Here is a 17,674-nt window from a genome sequence, read left to right on the forward strand (position 1 = left end):
CATATTTTTTCTCACTTTGGAAAAGTACATTCTAGGAAAAAAAATTTTTTTCACATTTATCTTCAGACACAGTGATGAGAGGAGAAAGAGAGAGACAGAGAGAGAGAGAGAGAGAGAGAGAGAGAGAGAGAAACATCGATGTGAAAAAGACACATCGATTGGTTGCCACCTGCATAACCCCAACTTGGGCCGGGGATGAACCGCAAGCAACGTACGTGCCTTTGGCCAGAATCGAACCTCGGAGTTTCTTGTCCACAGGCTGATGCTCTAACCCCTGAGCAAAACTGGCCAGGGCTACGAAAGAATTTTGATGATCTCGCTAGATCAATGAATCAATTCACTAATCCTTATTCCATGTCTTTTTGTTTTGTTTTGTTTTTTTTGGCCAGACTCTATTGTAGATCATGAGGATATATTAGTAAGAGATAAACAAAGTCGAAGCTCGGTGTTCCTGGAGCTTACATTTGGTGGTGGTCAGGTGTGTTTGCATCTGACTGGTGGGGAGATACAAAGAGAAGACCCTGAGCCACACCGGCCTCACCAAATCAGTAGACTTTAAAAACAGGAATTCTAGGCCGTATTATACATGACAAGTTTGAAATTATGCCTTTTCCAAATGTAGATTAAGATAGATAATAACTATAATGTAAAAAATTGCTTGCCATGTGAGGTTCTGTAGCACACAATACTGTTCGAACCATTGGGGAATGCTGTGAAGGGAATTAGTGTTTACCAATGGGCGGCTATAATAAAATTAAACTAACCTACAATGCTGCCTTGCCTTCCTAGGAGGTGACCTTCTTTCCAAGTAACTTTTACTCTTTATTCTTTCCAAATAACTTTTTTTCTTTATTGTAAAGTGGCCCTTGCAGAGTGGAGTAGAAAGGAAAAGGGGGGATGTAGGTTTCAGTGGGGTTCCGGATTAAACGTGCAGTTCATCCAGTCACCTGTGGCAAGGCACCTCCTGAGTAAAGCTGCTGTCAAGATTCGCATGCCGGTTTTTGCCTGGATATGATTTTAAAACAGTGGCGTAACTTTCTAGGAGTGCTATTATTAGATTATATGGTAAAACTTAGCTCTATAAGATCTTCAGTCAGTTTTGATATGTTAGATGTTTTTGAGGAATTTTTATATTTCGTTTAATTTTTTCTGATTTTTCCTCTTATAATTAGGTCAGCCTTCTCTGCCTGAGCAAAAGTCACCTCCATCCCCATGCTAAAGTTCAAAGGGCTTTCTCTCCCTAGAGTTTTCTGCAGTTTTTACCCAGGTTTCTTTGTTTTCTTTTATGACTGTTTCTGGAGGGACGCAACAGCCCATGGACTTTGCTAGCTTGGAAAGACTCTTATGAGGAGAAATATATGATTTGTTCCATTTCTTACCTGACGTTCTCATTCTCATTAACGCACATCACACAGGGTATGTTCATTTTCCATTAGCTCTTGACATCACTTCCTTAAATATTCTGATACCACTTTGGGGGAGTATAGACATACCTCGGGTATATTGTGAGTTTGGTTCCAGACCACCATAACAAAGCAAATGTTGCAATAAAGTGAGTCACGTGAATTTTGTTGGTTTCCCAATGCATACAATAGTTATTTTTACTTTATAGTCTATATTTACACTGTAGTCTATTAAGTGTGCAATTGTACTACAGCTGAAAAAACAATGTATATACCTTAATGAAAAGTACTTTATTGCTTAAAAATGTCAACCATTACCTGAATCTTCAGCAAATCATAATCTTTTTGGTGCCCAAATATTTGCTTGATACACTGTTGCCACAAACCTTCAATTTGTAAGAAAAAAAAAGAGAGAGAGCTATATCTACAAAGTTCAATAAAGTGAAGGGCAATGAAATGAAGTACGTCTGTATAAAACTAGAATTTACGAAGTCTACTTCTTTTTGGAAGATTAGCTCTGATGGCTATTTATTTCTCAATAAAGACTTACCCTGACCTGACAAACTGCTACAGGAAGGAATGTGGCACTTAAACTGGAGCTTAGTCTATTGTCCTAAATTTCTATGTTAATAACAAACTAAATTAAAAATTACATCATATTTTTTCATGCAGAGTGGTAAATATTTATAAATTCAATTTTTTATCCAAACCAACAAAATCAATATATATTGGATTTTATTGTATTTGAATTTTTAAAAATATTTAACAAAATTCTGAAGACGTTCTAAGTGAGTCCAAATACCTAAGAACAATTAAATTGTCTTGTTTTTAGACTATGTTTTAATTTCTATTTGATTTTAATTTCGATTTTCACCACATAATAAGTGTTATAATTAACCCACTTTATTATTTCTATACGTCAGTCCAGCCAGGTGTTTCTATATGCTTTCATTAAAAATATTTTGGCACTGAGTTAAAATAGAGATGATATAACTGATCTTTTAAAGAATGAGACAAATATCATTCTCAGCCACCAAACACAATTGAAATTGGTTTTATCTCTATGTCTTTAATGAACAATTTATTAATTTATTATTTGAGTACTTTTGATAGACTTTGCTTCATGCTCTTCATGCAGTTTCTTATTTAATTTATTTCTCGTAACAGTTTAGAGGTCAGTATTATTATTATTTTATCATTGTATTATCTATGTTATTATTACATTATATATTATATTATTATTATATTGCTATGTTTTATTATTCTTATTAACTTTCTTTTTAACACCCACTTTTTCCCAATCATAGTCTGACCAACTCTAGAATTTCTGTCTGATTGTTGGAACCTGGATAAACTCATTCCTTATGTTTTGAAACCTGAGTATGATACCCCGTTTTCTGCCGAACTGTGGCATACATACATATGACTACTGAGGGCTGCGGCTTTGGTGTGTGCATGTCAATGCGAGGAGGAGGGAGATTATTGGCGGGATTCTTCTTCAAAAAGAGTTATACTAGGGACGTGGCCAGATGTGCGAAGAATAACAAAGAAGTGGTTTTCCACCTCCAGCTCCCGTTTCATGCCTGGCCAGAAATGTTGGTGCAGAACATAAAGTTATTTAAAATTTGTCTTGAATTTCCCAACAGGTTCTATGTCAAAGTGTCAATTCATTAAGGGAATATTAAATTAGCATAAAAGTAGTTATTTGAATAACATTGCTTATTAGATGAGGAAATGCCAGAACATTGGAATTTCTTTTTTTTATAAATTACACATTTTATTTATTTATTTAATCCTCACCTGTGGATATTTTTCTATTTATCTTCAGGTAGAGTGGGAGGGAGAGAGGAGAGAAAGGGAAAGAGAGAAACATCAAAGTGAGAGGGACACATCGACTGTTTGCCTCCCTCATGACCCTGACCAGGGCCAGGGACAAACCGAAATGGAGGTACGTGCCCTTGGCTGGAATCGAACCTGAGACTCTTTGCTCCGCTGGCCGATGCTCTACCGCTGAGCCAAACCAGCCAGGGCTTTGAAATTCAATAGCTGATGTGGGTTCCTAGTATTTTCCATGTGGCAAAGGTGACGGCTTTATAAAGATCATAGCGTTTTAGCTATATGCGCTCTATTTGCAAGATCAAAACAGTGCACAGAGAACCCTGGAGGTCACATTTTACTGAATATTTCTCGTATTGTGATGGGGTATCTACTGAGATGGTCTGTAACCTTACCCCAGCCCGTTTCAGAAGAAGGAAAGGAGGACGCAGATCAGCAGCCACAGGATCACAGACAAATGCATTTACAGACCTTCTGGGTCAAGAGCGAGGTGTCACCAGGTAGCCAGGTTCTTTTCAACCCAGCACATGCAAGAAAATGACAACCAGCTGAAATGGAACAGGGCAGAACATTTTATGAAGGTGAAAGATAGGAAGGGGTCATCGTCCCCAATCAAGGAAGAAAGCCTTCGAACAGCAGTTAGAGACCCCGAGTCCCCCACAGCCCTGTCCCTGACTGAGGGTGAGGCAGGGCCTCTGAGTCATGAGCAGGCAGCGCAGCGGGGAGACCCCGGGGCAGGATGCATTCTGCTTACACAACCCCTGTCGAGCCAGTTATGGGTGGATTTGCATTTTGGATGGGAAATGACTGGACCAAGTCAGAGTCAGGAGCTCTCCTTCCCCAGGCGGAGCAGCAGGCGCTATAAAGAGGGGGCCTGCCCTCCAGCCAGCATCCTCCTGCACTCGCGTCTGATCCACTGTGCGGAACTGGTGAGTCTGATTTCTAGAGTTCAACTGGGTGTTGGTGCTCTCGAGTGTTGACTGTATCTAAGGACAGCACGTTTGCTGTGTCTTAAATCGTGATCATGGGTTTGATGCTACTTATTGGATGAAACCTTAGAATTGGGGCACGTTGATATACTATTTTCACTTGTGTACAGGTAGATAGTTTGATATCCTGTACAGAAAACACATTAATAGGAAAGGGTTGATATAAAGAAGAAGAAAGACAAAAGGTTTTTTTGTTGTTTTGTTTGTTTGCTTGTTTTTTAAAAATATTTGTTGATGTCTCTTCCGTTCTGGTGTGAATTCAGTCTCTTTGCATGGTGCCTGAACAGTCCGAGGCTGTGTACCTGAGTCAGCCTATTGTGACTTCAGAAGAGATACTGAGGATAGAAATTGCTTGTGGGGTGATGGACTTTAGAACTTGTGATAAACTTTCATGAAGATGTTATTTTTATACAAAACATAGGACTTTCTTCTTTCAGCAATATTATTTTTGAAAAATGGGAAGCAGAAAGACAGGTTTTTCTTAGGGCTGATGAAACAATCTTATAAAGATGAAGGGAAAAGCCAGAGAGTCTTCAATTGCAGTTGAGAGACGAAAGCACTTTCTTGGGGACTGGAGAGATGATTCCCCTGGTGCTGTCTGAGCGTTGGGTTCTCTTTGTGTAGGAGGCCCTCCTAGTGAACACTGTCCTGTAATTTCTTTCAGATTCAAGACTCCAGAAAGATGTCCTATCAACAGCAGCAGTGCAAGCAGCCCTGCCAGCCACCTCCCGTGTGCCCACCTACGTGCCCGGAACCATGCCCACCCCCAAAGTGCCCTGAGCCATGCCCACCCCCAAAGTGCCCTGAGCCATGCCCACCCCCGAAGTGCCCGGAGCCATGCCCACCCCCAAAGTGCCCTGAGCCATGCCCACCTCAGCTGTGTCAGCAAAAATGCCCTCCTGTGCAGCCTCCTCCACCATGCCAGCAGAAATGCCCACCCAAGGGAAACTAACAGCTCGGTGTTCATCAGGGGCTGGAAAGGAGAAGAAGAACTGGATCACCCACTTCCCCAGCCTCCTCCATCTACTCCTCAAAGCCCATCATGGTTGCAGAAGAAGCTCCTCCACCCTTCAGTGTGTCGTATGCCCGTGATTATTCCTGACAGCTAATGATTTCCTTCCTGAGTCTGTTCTCCTGCTACTCTCCGGAAGGAAAGGAAGCTGAGAAAGGACAGTCCTCAGCTGTGACAGCATCCTCAGCTTCAGAAGGAAGATCGGAAGTTCTCTTCCTAGTGGCCACAGAGAGTTCTCTGCATGGTGCTGTATCTGTGATGTGGGGAGAGGGCTCTACCACCTGAGCACCTGTAACTATTCTTCCACTTCCTGAATAAAGTGGTTATTTGTGATGGGATAAACATTGTCTGTCTTTTGGTTTATGTCTATTCTTCTTTGATCCTAAGGCTCAGGATCTCACTGTCCGTGTTACATGAATTTGATGTCGTACCAAATATTATTTCTATATCATTTCAAATACATGTTATTTCTAAAGATTCCTCTTTGAGTTGACAATCAAATTATGGGGCTCACAAAGATTTCAATCTCTCTAAACCACAGAACTTATATGCATGTATGCATTACCAATGGACATGGACAACTAAGCCGGGGATGGGGTGGGGGTGGGGTGGGGAGGGGGTGCCAATGGGGTAAAAAAGGAGAAATATCTGTAACAAAAAATAAAAAAAAAATAAAAAAAAACAATTAAACAAACAAAAAAACCCAAAGATTTCAATCTCTCTACTGCAAAGTCAGAAAAATAGTATTTAACTTACAAACTGGTCTTAGGCATGAAATTGAATGAATATGTGTAATTTAGTTGATAAAATGTCTGACCCATATTTAGAACTTGGTATAGCAGCAGATAATCATTCTCTTCATCATCAATATTTTCATCTTTACCAATTCTACCACTATCAGCATCAGCATCAGCATCACCATCACCATCACCATCATCATTATGAAGATGTTTGCTCAAGCAGGAAATTGGCTTGAAATAACCAGTAAAGGAACAAAACGGTTCCTACACTTGACTACCCTTTCCATATTCTGTTGTTCTCTTTAGTTTCTACTTCACTTACTTTTATATTATATTACAGATAAAAATATTTTGTTATTGCTCGGGTGCATAAAATTGTATTTGTTCTTAAAACGTAAAAAATAATAATGTTCCCTACAAGGCAAAGTGTTGTGTCTCCTTCATGTGATCATCTATTCTTCCTATTTCAACAGCCCACCCAACATCAGGGTCCTATCATTTTTACCTCTGAAATTCCTTTTTTTTTTAGTGTTCTGACCCTATCTTTTGGGGATTTCCATGTTATTTAGACTTTCAAAGTTACTCTTGTCACGTAATTGGTTTCTGAGTCTTTAGTCCCCTAGATAATCAAGCTGCAGAAAGAGGGATATGAGTTCTAGTATATTATTTCTTGTGGTCCTAGGTGTCCATCATGGGACACACTCTTGTGAGGGAGAGAGAGAGAGACATCAGTGTGAGAGAGAAACACCGATCGGTTGCCTCTTGTACATGCCCCAACCAGGGACCAAACCTGCAACCTAGAGATATGCTGTGGCCAGGAATCAAACACACAATCTTTCGATGTACAGGACAATGCTCCAATGTCTGAGTCACACCGACCAGCGCTAGCAGTGTTTTTTATTTTTATTTTTTATAATCCTCAAAACAATTCAATAAAGTACTTGTTATTTCTTCTATTTTAAAGATGAAAAAACAAACAAACAACAAAAACAAAACACTGAGGCTTAATAGGGTCCCATAACCTACAACGTTACACTGCTAATTAATGGCAGAACCAAGATTTGCCCCATGCATGTTTAAGAAAGCCTGCATTTTTAGTACAATGCTTTATTGCAGGTTTCTGAGTTATTTAAAGGTAGGAATAATGAAGTTGTTGGGGGAGGTGGGGAGGTCAGAGCAGTGGGTCTGGAGATGGGACAACAGACCAAAGAGTGAAGTGGTGACTATGGAGTTGAGGGGATGACGAGAAAGGACTTTGTGGTGAAATTGAGGTCAATGGGCAGGTAAGATGAATTTCAAAGATACAGTGAAGAAACAAGAATGTTCAGGACTTTGTCTGTAAGTAGAGATAGAGAGGGGACTCAGATGTGTCCAGAGATTCAAGCCTGGGACTTGAATGTGTGTGAGATGTGATTATAATAATCAAGACTCTGTGATTTCTTAAATATGCTAGAAATATATCTTAAAAATGAGGTCCTTCAAAGTAGTTGCCTTAGGAGATCCTGGTCCTGTTTTGGCAGTGCTGCGCTGCCTGTGCTGAAAAATATGGGGACTCTTCCGTCACCGCTGCCTTCAGCCACCCGGGGAGGGTGTCCTAACTTGAGCCAAAGAAGTAATTTCTCTGCCTGACCACCCACTTGATTTTCCAAACGCGGCTCCAAATCACTTACTTTTTAAAAAATAGTAGCTGTAAGGGCTTATATTAGTCAGGGTTCTCCAGAGAAACAGAACCAGTGGGGCTGAGGGTGCAAATTCCAGGCCCAGGGCAGGAGAAGAAGGTGCCCTCCTGGAACAAAGGGACACATTCTCCTGTGCTCAGCTTTTTGTTCTGTGCAGCCCCCCAACAGCTTGGATGATGCCCACCCCCTCTGGGGAGGGCAATCTGCTTCCTGAGTCCACTGATTCAAATGCCTATCTCACAACACACCCAGAAATGAAGTTTAGTCAAATATCCGGGTACCCCATGAGCCAGTGAAGTTGCCACATGACATTAACTGTCACAAAGATGAACTTCCTACACTCCAGATGGGGCTGTCAGGCTCTTCTCAGTCCTAGGGAGACAGCTTGCACAACTCAGATGCCAGGCACCTAGGGTGGAACCCCGACTCAGCCAGTTCCTCTGCCAAGTTATTTAACCCCACCGTGCCTCAGGTCAGTCAGCAAATAACAGAAAAGTCAACTCAAATGGACTTACACAAAATGGAAATTAATTTGCTCACACAGGGAGAAGTACAGAGGTAAAGAGGGCTTCAGGCAGAATAGAATTAATTTAAGTTTCCTCCAGTTCCCATGTCTCTGTCCTGTTCTGATTTTCAGCTTTGTTGTGAAGCTGGCTCCCTTTGTGTGTGCTGGAGGGTCATCAGCAGTAACGGGCAGGATGCTTTCTCCTTCATGTCTAGTTCAGGAGAAAGAAAAACCCCTTCCCCAACAGTTGAATACAGCTGCTTCTCTTCCTTCTGTTAGGACCCTCTTGGGACATGTGCCTCCCCATGGACCAATAACCAGCAGCAAAATGCCACACATGAATCGGCATAGCACGGGGCGGACTGGGTGTTGGGAAGGATTAAATAGTATAACCTATGGGCATTTCTGCCCATTGCTAATACTCAATAAAAGTTAGTTATTTTTCCTAATAATGAAGAGTGTTATTTGGGTCAGTTACATACACATGCCTGATTATAACATGGAGTGTTCTTTCTCTTTAATGTTCATCTTCACTCCCTCTTCGGTCCACAGACACAATCTCACTTCCCATCAAGATGGAATTCAGGGTGTGGGCAAACTGGGATGGTAGACCTGGGCTATTTCTGTCTGAAAGGCAGCTTCATTTTTAGGTACAGAGGTGGAAATTAGGACATGTGACCGGGAACAGAATGCTGAGTGGGGGCTGGGGAAAAGGAGGAACTGGGGATCAGGAGCAGAGATACCAAAGTGTCAGTGAAGTGACTTTTGGTCTCTTCCACTTCCGGAGCCAAATCTGGCTTCAGAGTAACAAACTGGGGGGATGGGGGAGGAGGTGGCTCTTACCAGCAATTAGAGGGAAGTTTTAAACAACTCATCCACCCAGGCATACTTAGGACCTCATTTCATCTTTATGTACTTGGCAACTAGCTGGGAAGGACCAGAACTGAGGCTTTTACACCTATTTAGCACCTGGTTAAGCATCACTTGGCACCTGCCAAATGGGTCTCTACCATTTAGAGTGAATTTGCACTGATTACTGTACTAATTAAGCAGAAGTAATTGCTACTCAGAATCATTAGGGCTAAATCAGTTTCTGGGGAAAAGTCTCGATGAGCAGCTGCCCGAATGAAATGGGTTCAGCGGCCGCCCACGCATGCGGACTCACGTGCCATCAGCCTGTGCAAGCTGGATTCTTATGACCATGCTCTTGATGCTGACTGAACCCAGAGATGGTTGGCAGTCTCAAAGCTGTGACAAGTGTTATGGAGTTTTAAACGTGAAATGCTCAGCCTTTTTTTTTTTTGCAAATAAGTTCTCATGCTAATCTATGAAGCAGATTGTTCCACAGGAATGATTTCTCGACCATTCTTTTTTTTTTTTTTTTAAATTTTATTTTTGTTACAGATGTTTCTCCTTTTTTTCCATTGACACCCCCCTCCCATCCTCCCCCTTTATCCCCAGCTTTGTTGTCCGTGACCATTGGTTATGCTGACATGCATATAAATTCTGGGGATTATCTCCAGTATTTTTTATTTATTTATTTTTTTCCTCACCCAAAGACATTTTTTTTCATTTTTTGTTCAAATAGAGTGGGAGGGTGAGAGAGGAAGAGAGAGAGAGAAACATTGATGTGAAAGGGACACATCCAGTGGCTTCTACCCATATAACCCAACCAGGACCGGGGACAAACTGCACCGGAGGTACATGCCCTTAGCGAGAACCGAACCTGAGTCTCTCCATATCACAGGCCAATGCTCTAAAAGCTAAGCCAAACTGGCCAGGGCTCTCCAGTATATTTTAAAAGCAACAAATGCTTCATATCAAATCATATAACCTAAACATATTTAATATTAAAAAGGTTGGTCTATTCAGTATATGGTGTTAGGAAAATTGGACAGATACATGCAAAAATGAAACTAGACCACATTCTTACATCATATTCAAGAATAAATTTAGAATGAATTAAAGACTTAAATGTAAGACTGGAAACCATAGAAATCCTAAAAGAAAGCAGAGGTAGTAAAATCTGTAACATTTCTCTTAGCAATATTTTTTCTAATATATTTTTTTGGGCAAATAAAGAAAAAAAGTAAACAAATGGGACTACATCAAACCAAAATTTTTTTGCAAAGGAAATCATTAACAAAACAAAAAGACAATCTACTGAGTGAAGAAGCTATTCACCAATGGTACATTGATAAAGGGTTAATATCCAAAATTTATAAAGAACTCATATAACTCAACACCCCAAAACCAAACAACCCAATTAAACAATGGACAGAGGAACTACATAGACACTTCTCCAAAGAGGACATACGGATGGCCAATAGTCATATGAAAAGATGTTCAACATCCCTAATCATCAGAGAAATGCAAAGTAAAACCACAATAAGATACCAACACAACCTGTCAGAATGGTTATCATCAATAAATCAACATGTAACAAGTGTTCGTGAGGATGTGGAGAAAAGGGAACCCTCATGCACTGCTGGGAATACAGACTGATGTACCCACTATGGGAAACAGTATGAAGGTTCCTCAAAAAATGAAATATGGAACTGTCTTTAGACCCAGAGATTCCATTTCTGGGTATATATCTGAAGAAACCCAAAACACTAATTCAAAAAATGAATGAACCCGTATGTTCATTGAAGCATTAGTTACAATAGCCAAGCTATGGAAGCAACCCAAGTGCCCATCAACAGAAAAATGAATGAGAAAGGGTGGTCCATATGTACAACAGATTATTGCTTAGCTATAAAAAATGGTATCACCATTTATGAAAGCATGAATGAACTTAGAGGGCATTATGCTAAACAAAATAGGTCAGGGAAAGATAAATACCATACGATTTTACTTATATGTAGAATCTAAAGAGCAAAACTAACAAAATAGAAACAGACTGTTAGACATAGAGATCAGACTGAAAATTGCCAGAGGATAGGGGAATTGGGGGCTGAGTGAAAAAGGTAAACAGATTAAGAAGAACACCTTGGTAGTTACAAAATAGTTAAGAGAATGTAAAGTATCGCATAGGGAATATAGTCAATAATATTGTAATCACTATGTATGGGGGCAGGTGGGTACATACAATATTGGGGGGGGACTTTGCAAAGTATATGATTGTGTAACCACTATGCTGAACACCTGAAACCAACACAAAATAATATTAAATGTAAACTGTAATTAAAAAAATAAACATGAAGATCTTCCTTTTCCCACACCCGCCACTCAGCAGCTGGAAGTGAGGCTCCAAGTGATGGAGCTGAGCCAGAAGGAGGGTCTGGATTACAGCTCAACCCTCATCAGACTGTGACGGGAATAAACATCAACACTGATATCCGAGAACTGTTTCTACTCTAGTTAATGTATTTGACCCAATATAGACATTAGTTCCTTGAGGTGGGGTGCTACTGTAACAAATGCTAAGTATGTGGCATTGACTTAGGATTCTGGAGGTGGTAGGCAAGGAAATTGATGTGAAAATTGAAATATGATGACACATGTTATTTAATGAGAAAACATTTGCTAAAGTGATTGTCTGTAGTAATCTGGAAGGGTGATTATTTGTGTGCTCAACTGAATATTTTCATAAAGACATATGTTCAGGAAATCATTGTCTGGTTTGCATGCCCAAATTGCAAAGAAAAAATAGTGCCCAGAAATTCAAATTGTTGTTGCATTATAAAATGGACCGTTGTAAGTCCCAAAGATATGAGCTGTGAAATAAGTAATTGATAAAATTCAACCTTTTCTCATGGCTCACACACACAAAAATTCTCAGCAAACTAGTAATAGAAAGATTTTATTTAATTTGAGAAGACAGCTACAAAGAGCCTGTGGCAAACATTACTCCTAGTGGTCAACGAGGGAAGGCTTTAACCATGTGATTGAAATTCCCACGCTATGCCACACTGGGCTGGAAACACGCAAGGGGGCTGTTAAGAGAAAGAAAACACATTGCCCGGCTGGTGTGGCTCAGTGGTTGAGCGTCGACCCATTCACCAAGAGGGTGTCAGTTCGATTCCCAGTCAGGGCACATTCAAATCCAGGTTGTGGGCCTGATCCCCAGTGGGGGGCAGGCAGGAGGTGGCCAGTCCGTGTCCTCTCTCATCGATGTTTCTCTCTCTCTCTCCCTTCCTCTCTCTCTAATATCAATAAAGGAAAAAACAAATTAATAAAGAAGTTTAAAAAAAAAGAGAAAGAAAACACAAAATGTAGGAATTGACAAGGCAAGAAACAAAACAATAAACATCCAAACTAAAAACACTACTGTTTGTACATCACAATTTGTACATTAAAGTGTGACCTAGTTAAAAATAAACTATTAAGATACACAAGAGGGCGTAAAAAGTACTGGATAAAAAATCAGGAAACAAAACAAATCTTGTTCCTGTATGTTAGAAATAAACATCTAGAAAATAAAATACAACATACTAATTACAGTACAGCAATATGTGATGGAGCCATAAATGAATACAATAAAATATGTGCAAGATTCTCACAGGTGAGAACTAGAGTGACAAACATGTTTATAAATCAAATGACTTAATGTTGTAAAAGTGGCAATTTTCTCCCAAATTGGTCTGTGAATTCAAAACAAACCCCACTCCAAAATCCAACTAAAAAGTAGAATTTAAAATGTGTATGGAAATAGAAAAAGGTCTACATTTAGTCCAAAAAACTTTCTTAAATTGTACATGTTCTTATTCTGTGTTCTATTTCTAGATGACACTGGCCCACACTCAGATCAGCCTTCATGGGCTGGTCAGGGCATTGCCCATTTCCAAAGACCATTTTCAAGGTTGCTTAAATTTGACCTCTCCAAGTGCCTCCTTATATGTGGGGTAGAAGCTGTAAACAAAATGGGGCTGGCCAATGTTGGCAAATGCAAATTTCAAGTAGGTGCCTGGGGAGAAATTCCTTGGAAAGCATTATTGTCAATCCTTGCATCTGCTGGTTTAGAGGTTTAGGGATTAGGAGGGTTCTGCAGGAGTTAGGAGCTCCTGAAAGCTGGGAAATCATTCCCTCCAGAATGAAAGCAGAAGGCAGGCGCCCCCTGGTGCCCATCTCAGGAAAGACAGCCACTGCCATAACCTAGTTGTCCCTGTTTCTCCCCCTTGCCTGTAGGAGCAGGGAGTTCAGTTTACCATCTAGTCCAGGAAGGTTGTGATGTGGTTCACACTTCTTTTTTCTATACAGGGACGACAAACAGCTAAACTTTTTACAAAGAAAGGCTTTTAGTCTCCATTCTGAGGGCAGCAATGTATAAGAATGCTGAAGAGACAGGACCTTACGCAGCAATCAGTCCTGAAGAGAGAAGCCCCTAGATTTAGGTGGGAAATGTGAGTTTAAAGGGAAGGGAACGTGGAATAAATAGAAGAAGAAAACGTGTAGAGGACCTTGAGAGTTGAGGGGGTCTATAAAAATGACCATATGCACCCCCTCATTACTTTTTTAAAAATATGGTGGTTTTTTTTACATTGATTTTTTAGAGAGAAAGGAAGGGAGACAGAGATAGAAACACTGATAGGGAGAAACATCACAGGGCTTTATCCTGCATGACCCTCCCCCCAGGGAGTGGGCTCTCAACCCTGGCCTGTGCTCTGACCGGGTTCGAACAGGGACCTCTCAGTCCATGGGATGGCACCCAGTCCACAGAGCCACACCACCAGGGCAAGGACACCCACTTCTCAGAGAGAGAACTGGGACTAGAACTAAGGTCTCTGGAGGACCTGCCTGTTATTTTTCGGTTTTATCCACGGCTATATTCCTGGAGAAAATGGGCATAACCACAGATGACATCTAGTCCCCTCAAATTATGTGATCAGTAGGAACAATGGTGATAATTATGTTTATTAATAACAATTATGAAGCAATGAATCCTGAGTATGGGCTTTCTCAGTGATCTTGTGCCTCCTTCCCGTAGAAGCGAAATTCGTCCTTGTATTGTTGGTAGATCTTGCGTGAGAGAGGAAATGTGTTCTCTCCTAGCACCAGAGACTCCCATGATAGGGGCACAGACCAAGACTTCTTCCTCAATCTTTGTTAGGAGTAGAGGCTTTATTCTTCCACTGGTCCCAGCTACAATGGTCTTTATTTGTGCCCGGGGGGCAACAGCTTATGCTGCCCCTTCCACAGAAGCTTAAGGTTTTCTTTGGCCAAAGAGGAGAGGGTGCTGTGCCTTTCTTACAGCGATGGCTGCTCCCTCCCCTTTGCATGCACCCTGAGTGGGGATCCTCTGATCTGCCTGCCCAGCCCCAGCACTTCTCCTGAGCATGGAGCAGCAGGGAGAAGAACCTTCAAGTGGGTGCAAAGCACCCTGTTTCTGGGACATCTGGGCCCCATACTGTCACGGTAGCCAATACTTAGCGTTTAGAAATTTATTAGACACCTTAGCTGAGTTCTTGTTTGATTGATGGCTCCTGACATCTGTTTCTCCTGAGGTTTGATATAGGCGAGCCGGTGCTCCTATTCTGTCTCTTCTTGAGTTTGAAACTCTGGGCTTGTTTTAAAACTGCTGCTTTCATGGGCTTGAGAAAAGTTACGCTTCTGTAGTTCATGTGACTGGTAACCTGCTGGAGGTGAGGGTGCAGCTCTCTCCAGCTTTCTACATCCTCAGTGGAAGCGCAACCCCACATACCTTTAACATTCATTTATATCTTCTCTCGTGCCCCTTTTATTTTTAAGAAATGTTATTGGAGAGAGGGGAGAGGAGAGAGAGATAGAAACATCCATGTGAGAGAAAAACATCAATCAGCTGCCTCCCACACGCCCCTACTGGGGTGGAGCCCACAACCAGGGCATGGGCCCTAACCAGGAATCGAACAGTGGGACAAAGCTCAATCCACTGAGCAATACTGGATGGATATCTTGCCTCCTTTTATTTATTTATTTTTACTTTAAAATAAAATCCTCGCCTGAGGGTTTTTTTCTATTTATCTTCACATAGAGTGGGTGGGAGAGAAAGGACAGCGAGAGAAACATCAACGTGAGAGGGACCCGAGTGGCTGCCACCCAAGACCCCGGGCACAACTGAGGTACCTGCTCTTGACTGGAATCGAACCCTAGACTCTTTGGTCTGAGGGTTGATGCTTTATCACTGAGCCAAACTGGCCAGTGCTTGCCTCTTTTTAGATTGATTAAGTATTCTTATTATTCCTCCCTCCCCATTAGTTTTTGTTTGTTTGTTTTTTTTTACAGATACATACTGATTTGCTGTTCTTTTAGAGGACACTGCAGATATTACAACAAACATACTTGACTCACTGTAATGTCATAAACATTAGTACTTTATCTCTTTCTTAGAAAACCGAGGAACCTTAGGGTGCCTTAACTTCGCCCATCTAATCCCAGGCTCTTGTGTTACTGTTGTCATATACTTACATTTTAAACCTCACATCTCATTATTATTAACAAACTGTATTTATTTAAATTTGTCTATGTCTAGATTTCATTGCTCTTGGTCTTTCCCTCTCCACTAGGAGTTTCCCCCACCCCTGTAGTTTAGGCCTAACCTAGGGTAGGGCTGTTGGGATGGAGAAGTTCCTTTTTGGCTTTCACCCACTTACTGAATCAAGCATGGGATCTCCACCCCACCCCCCCAAAACCGTCCGCTGGTTACAAGGACTCCCTGTTAACCAAGGAGCAGGTGTTGGTGAACAGTAGGTCTCAGGGGTCAAGAGTGACTGGGTGGCCGAAGCAGCCATCTGTGGGCTCGTCACTTGCTAGTAGCTGCTCTGGGGGCTGGCTCACCGTTTAAGGAGAATCCATAGATGCTGAGGGACCAAGTCTGCATCATGCTTTTGCTTTGAGGTGTCTGGGACACCAATCCTGAAGAAACATTAGTGTCTTCATTGTCATGGACAACAGTCACCTTTTGGGAGGTGTGTCCTCAGAAACTGATCTCCCTGTTACTGTGACAGGAGACTTAGGCAGTGATTCACAAATTCTGGGTTGTGGAAGTCAAGTCTTCCTTTATGAAATTAGGATGTGGATATGAGGAGTCATTTAGTGTTGGAGGAAGTCCCTTGGCATGCCCGGGTCTGTGACCCAGCACCCATGGTCTCAGTGATGATGGCACAATGTGCAGATACCTTGTTCTACACTGTTGAGGGTGGTGGCTTTATTCTTGGCAGTCATGGTCAATGCTGATTCCACATAAAACTTCCTGGTTCCAGGCAAGGAATAGGTGTTAGGTATCTGGTCCCTTGAGCAGAAGTTTAGATGATTCAGTGTGTCTGCTTTGCCTAGAGCTGACCTGGGGAGCAGAGGGTGATGGGTGTGCCTCCTTTGTCTTATCCTGCTCATATTCTTTCTCTTTTTGAAAAGTACATTCTAGGAAAAAAACTTTTTTTTTTACAGTTATCTTCAGACAGAGTGGGAGGAGAGAGAGAGAGAGAGAGAGAGAGAGACATCGATGTAAAAGAGACACATCGATTGGTTGCCACCTGCATGACCCTAACTGGGACCTGGGATGAACCCCAAGCAAGGTAGGTGCCCTTGGCCAGAATCGAACCTGGGACTTTCTGGTCCACAGGCCAATGCTGTAATCGGTGAGCAAAACTGGCCAGGGCTAGGATAGAATTTTGATGATCTCACTAGATCAGGTAAGTTCAAAAAAGGTCATCTTAAGTTTGAGGAGAGAAAAATATATAGAGCTGACCTGGAGATGTCATTTATATCATCTATGAATCAATTCACTGAGCCTTATTCCATATCTTTTTGTTTTGTTTGGCCAGACTCTATTGTAGATCATGAGGATATATTAGTAAGAGATAAACAAAGTCGAAGCTCTGTGTTCCTGGAGCTTACATTTGGTGGTGGTCAAGTGTGTTTGTATCTGACTGGTGGGGAGATACAAAGAGAAGACCCTGAGCCACACCGGCCTCACTAAATCAGTAGACTTTAAAAACCGGAATTCTAGGCCGTATCATACATGACAAGTTTGAAATTATGCCTTTTCCAAATGCAGATTAAGATAGATAATAACTATAATGTAAAAAATTACTTGCCATGTGAGATTATCTTCTGTAGCACACAACCCTGTTCCAATCATGGGAAATGCTGTGAAGGGAATTAGTGTTTACAAATGGGTGACTATAATAAAATTAAACTAACCTACAATGCTGCCTTGCCTTCCTAGGAGGTGACCTTCTTTCCAAATAACTTTTACTCACTTCTTTGTTTCTTTATTGTAAAGTGACCCTTGCAGAGTGGAGTAGAAAGGAAAGGGGGAGATGTAGGTTTCAGGGGGGCTCTGGATTAAAAGTGCAGTTCATCCAGTCACCTGTGGAAAGGCACCTCGTGAGTAAAGCTGCTGTCAAGATTCGCATGCCGGTTTTTGTGTGGACATGATTTTGAAACAGTGGCGTAACTTTCTAGGAGTGCTATTATTAGATTATATGGTAAAACTTAGCTCTAGAAGATCTTGAGTCAGTTTTGATATGTTAGATTTTTTGAGGAATTTTTATATTTCGTTTAATTTTTTCTGATTTTTTCCTCTTATAA

At 41.3% G+C, this 17,674-nt stretch overlaps 1 protein-coding gene across 1 annotated transcript; it reads left to right on the forward strand.

Annotated features, from left to right (window-relative positions):
- The first annotated feature begins 4,910 nt into the window (after window positions 1-4,910).
- LOC118637672 (small proline-rich protein 2E) lies at window positions 4,911-5,180 on the forward strand. The gene is made up of 2 exons (XM_036273228.1): window positions 4,911-4,958; window positions 5,010-5,180. Exons 1-2 carry the CDS (start codon window positions 4,911-4,913, stop codon window positions 5,178-5,180), a joined length of 219 nt encoding a protein of 72 aa, XP_036129121.1.
- The last annotated feature ends 12,494 nt before the right edge of the window (window positions 5,181-17,674 follow it).

The sequence above is a fragment of the Molossus molossus genome, unplaced genomic scaffold (assembly GCF_014108415.1).
Source record: "Molossus molossus isolate mMolMol1 unplaced genomic scaffold, mMolMol1.p scaffold_m16_p_20, whole genome shotgun sequence".
NCBI lineage: Eukaryota > Metazoa > Chordata > Mammalia > Chiroptera > Molossidae > Molossus > Molossus molossus.

Bases quoted from the DNA above. Each gene is read 5' to 3' on its own strand.
- LOC118637672 (XM_036273228.1), top strand. From the start codon at position 4,911: ATGTCCTATCAACAGCAGCAGTGCAAGCAGCCCTGCCAGCCACCTCCC. The intron at 4,959-5,009 runs GTGTGCCCACCT...AAGTGCCCTGAG, and splicing joins AGCCCTGCCAGCCACCTCCC to CCATGCCCACCCCCAAAGTG.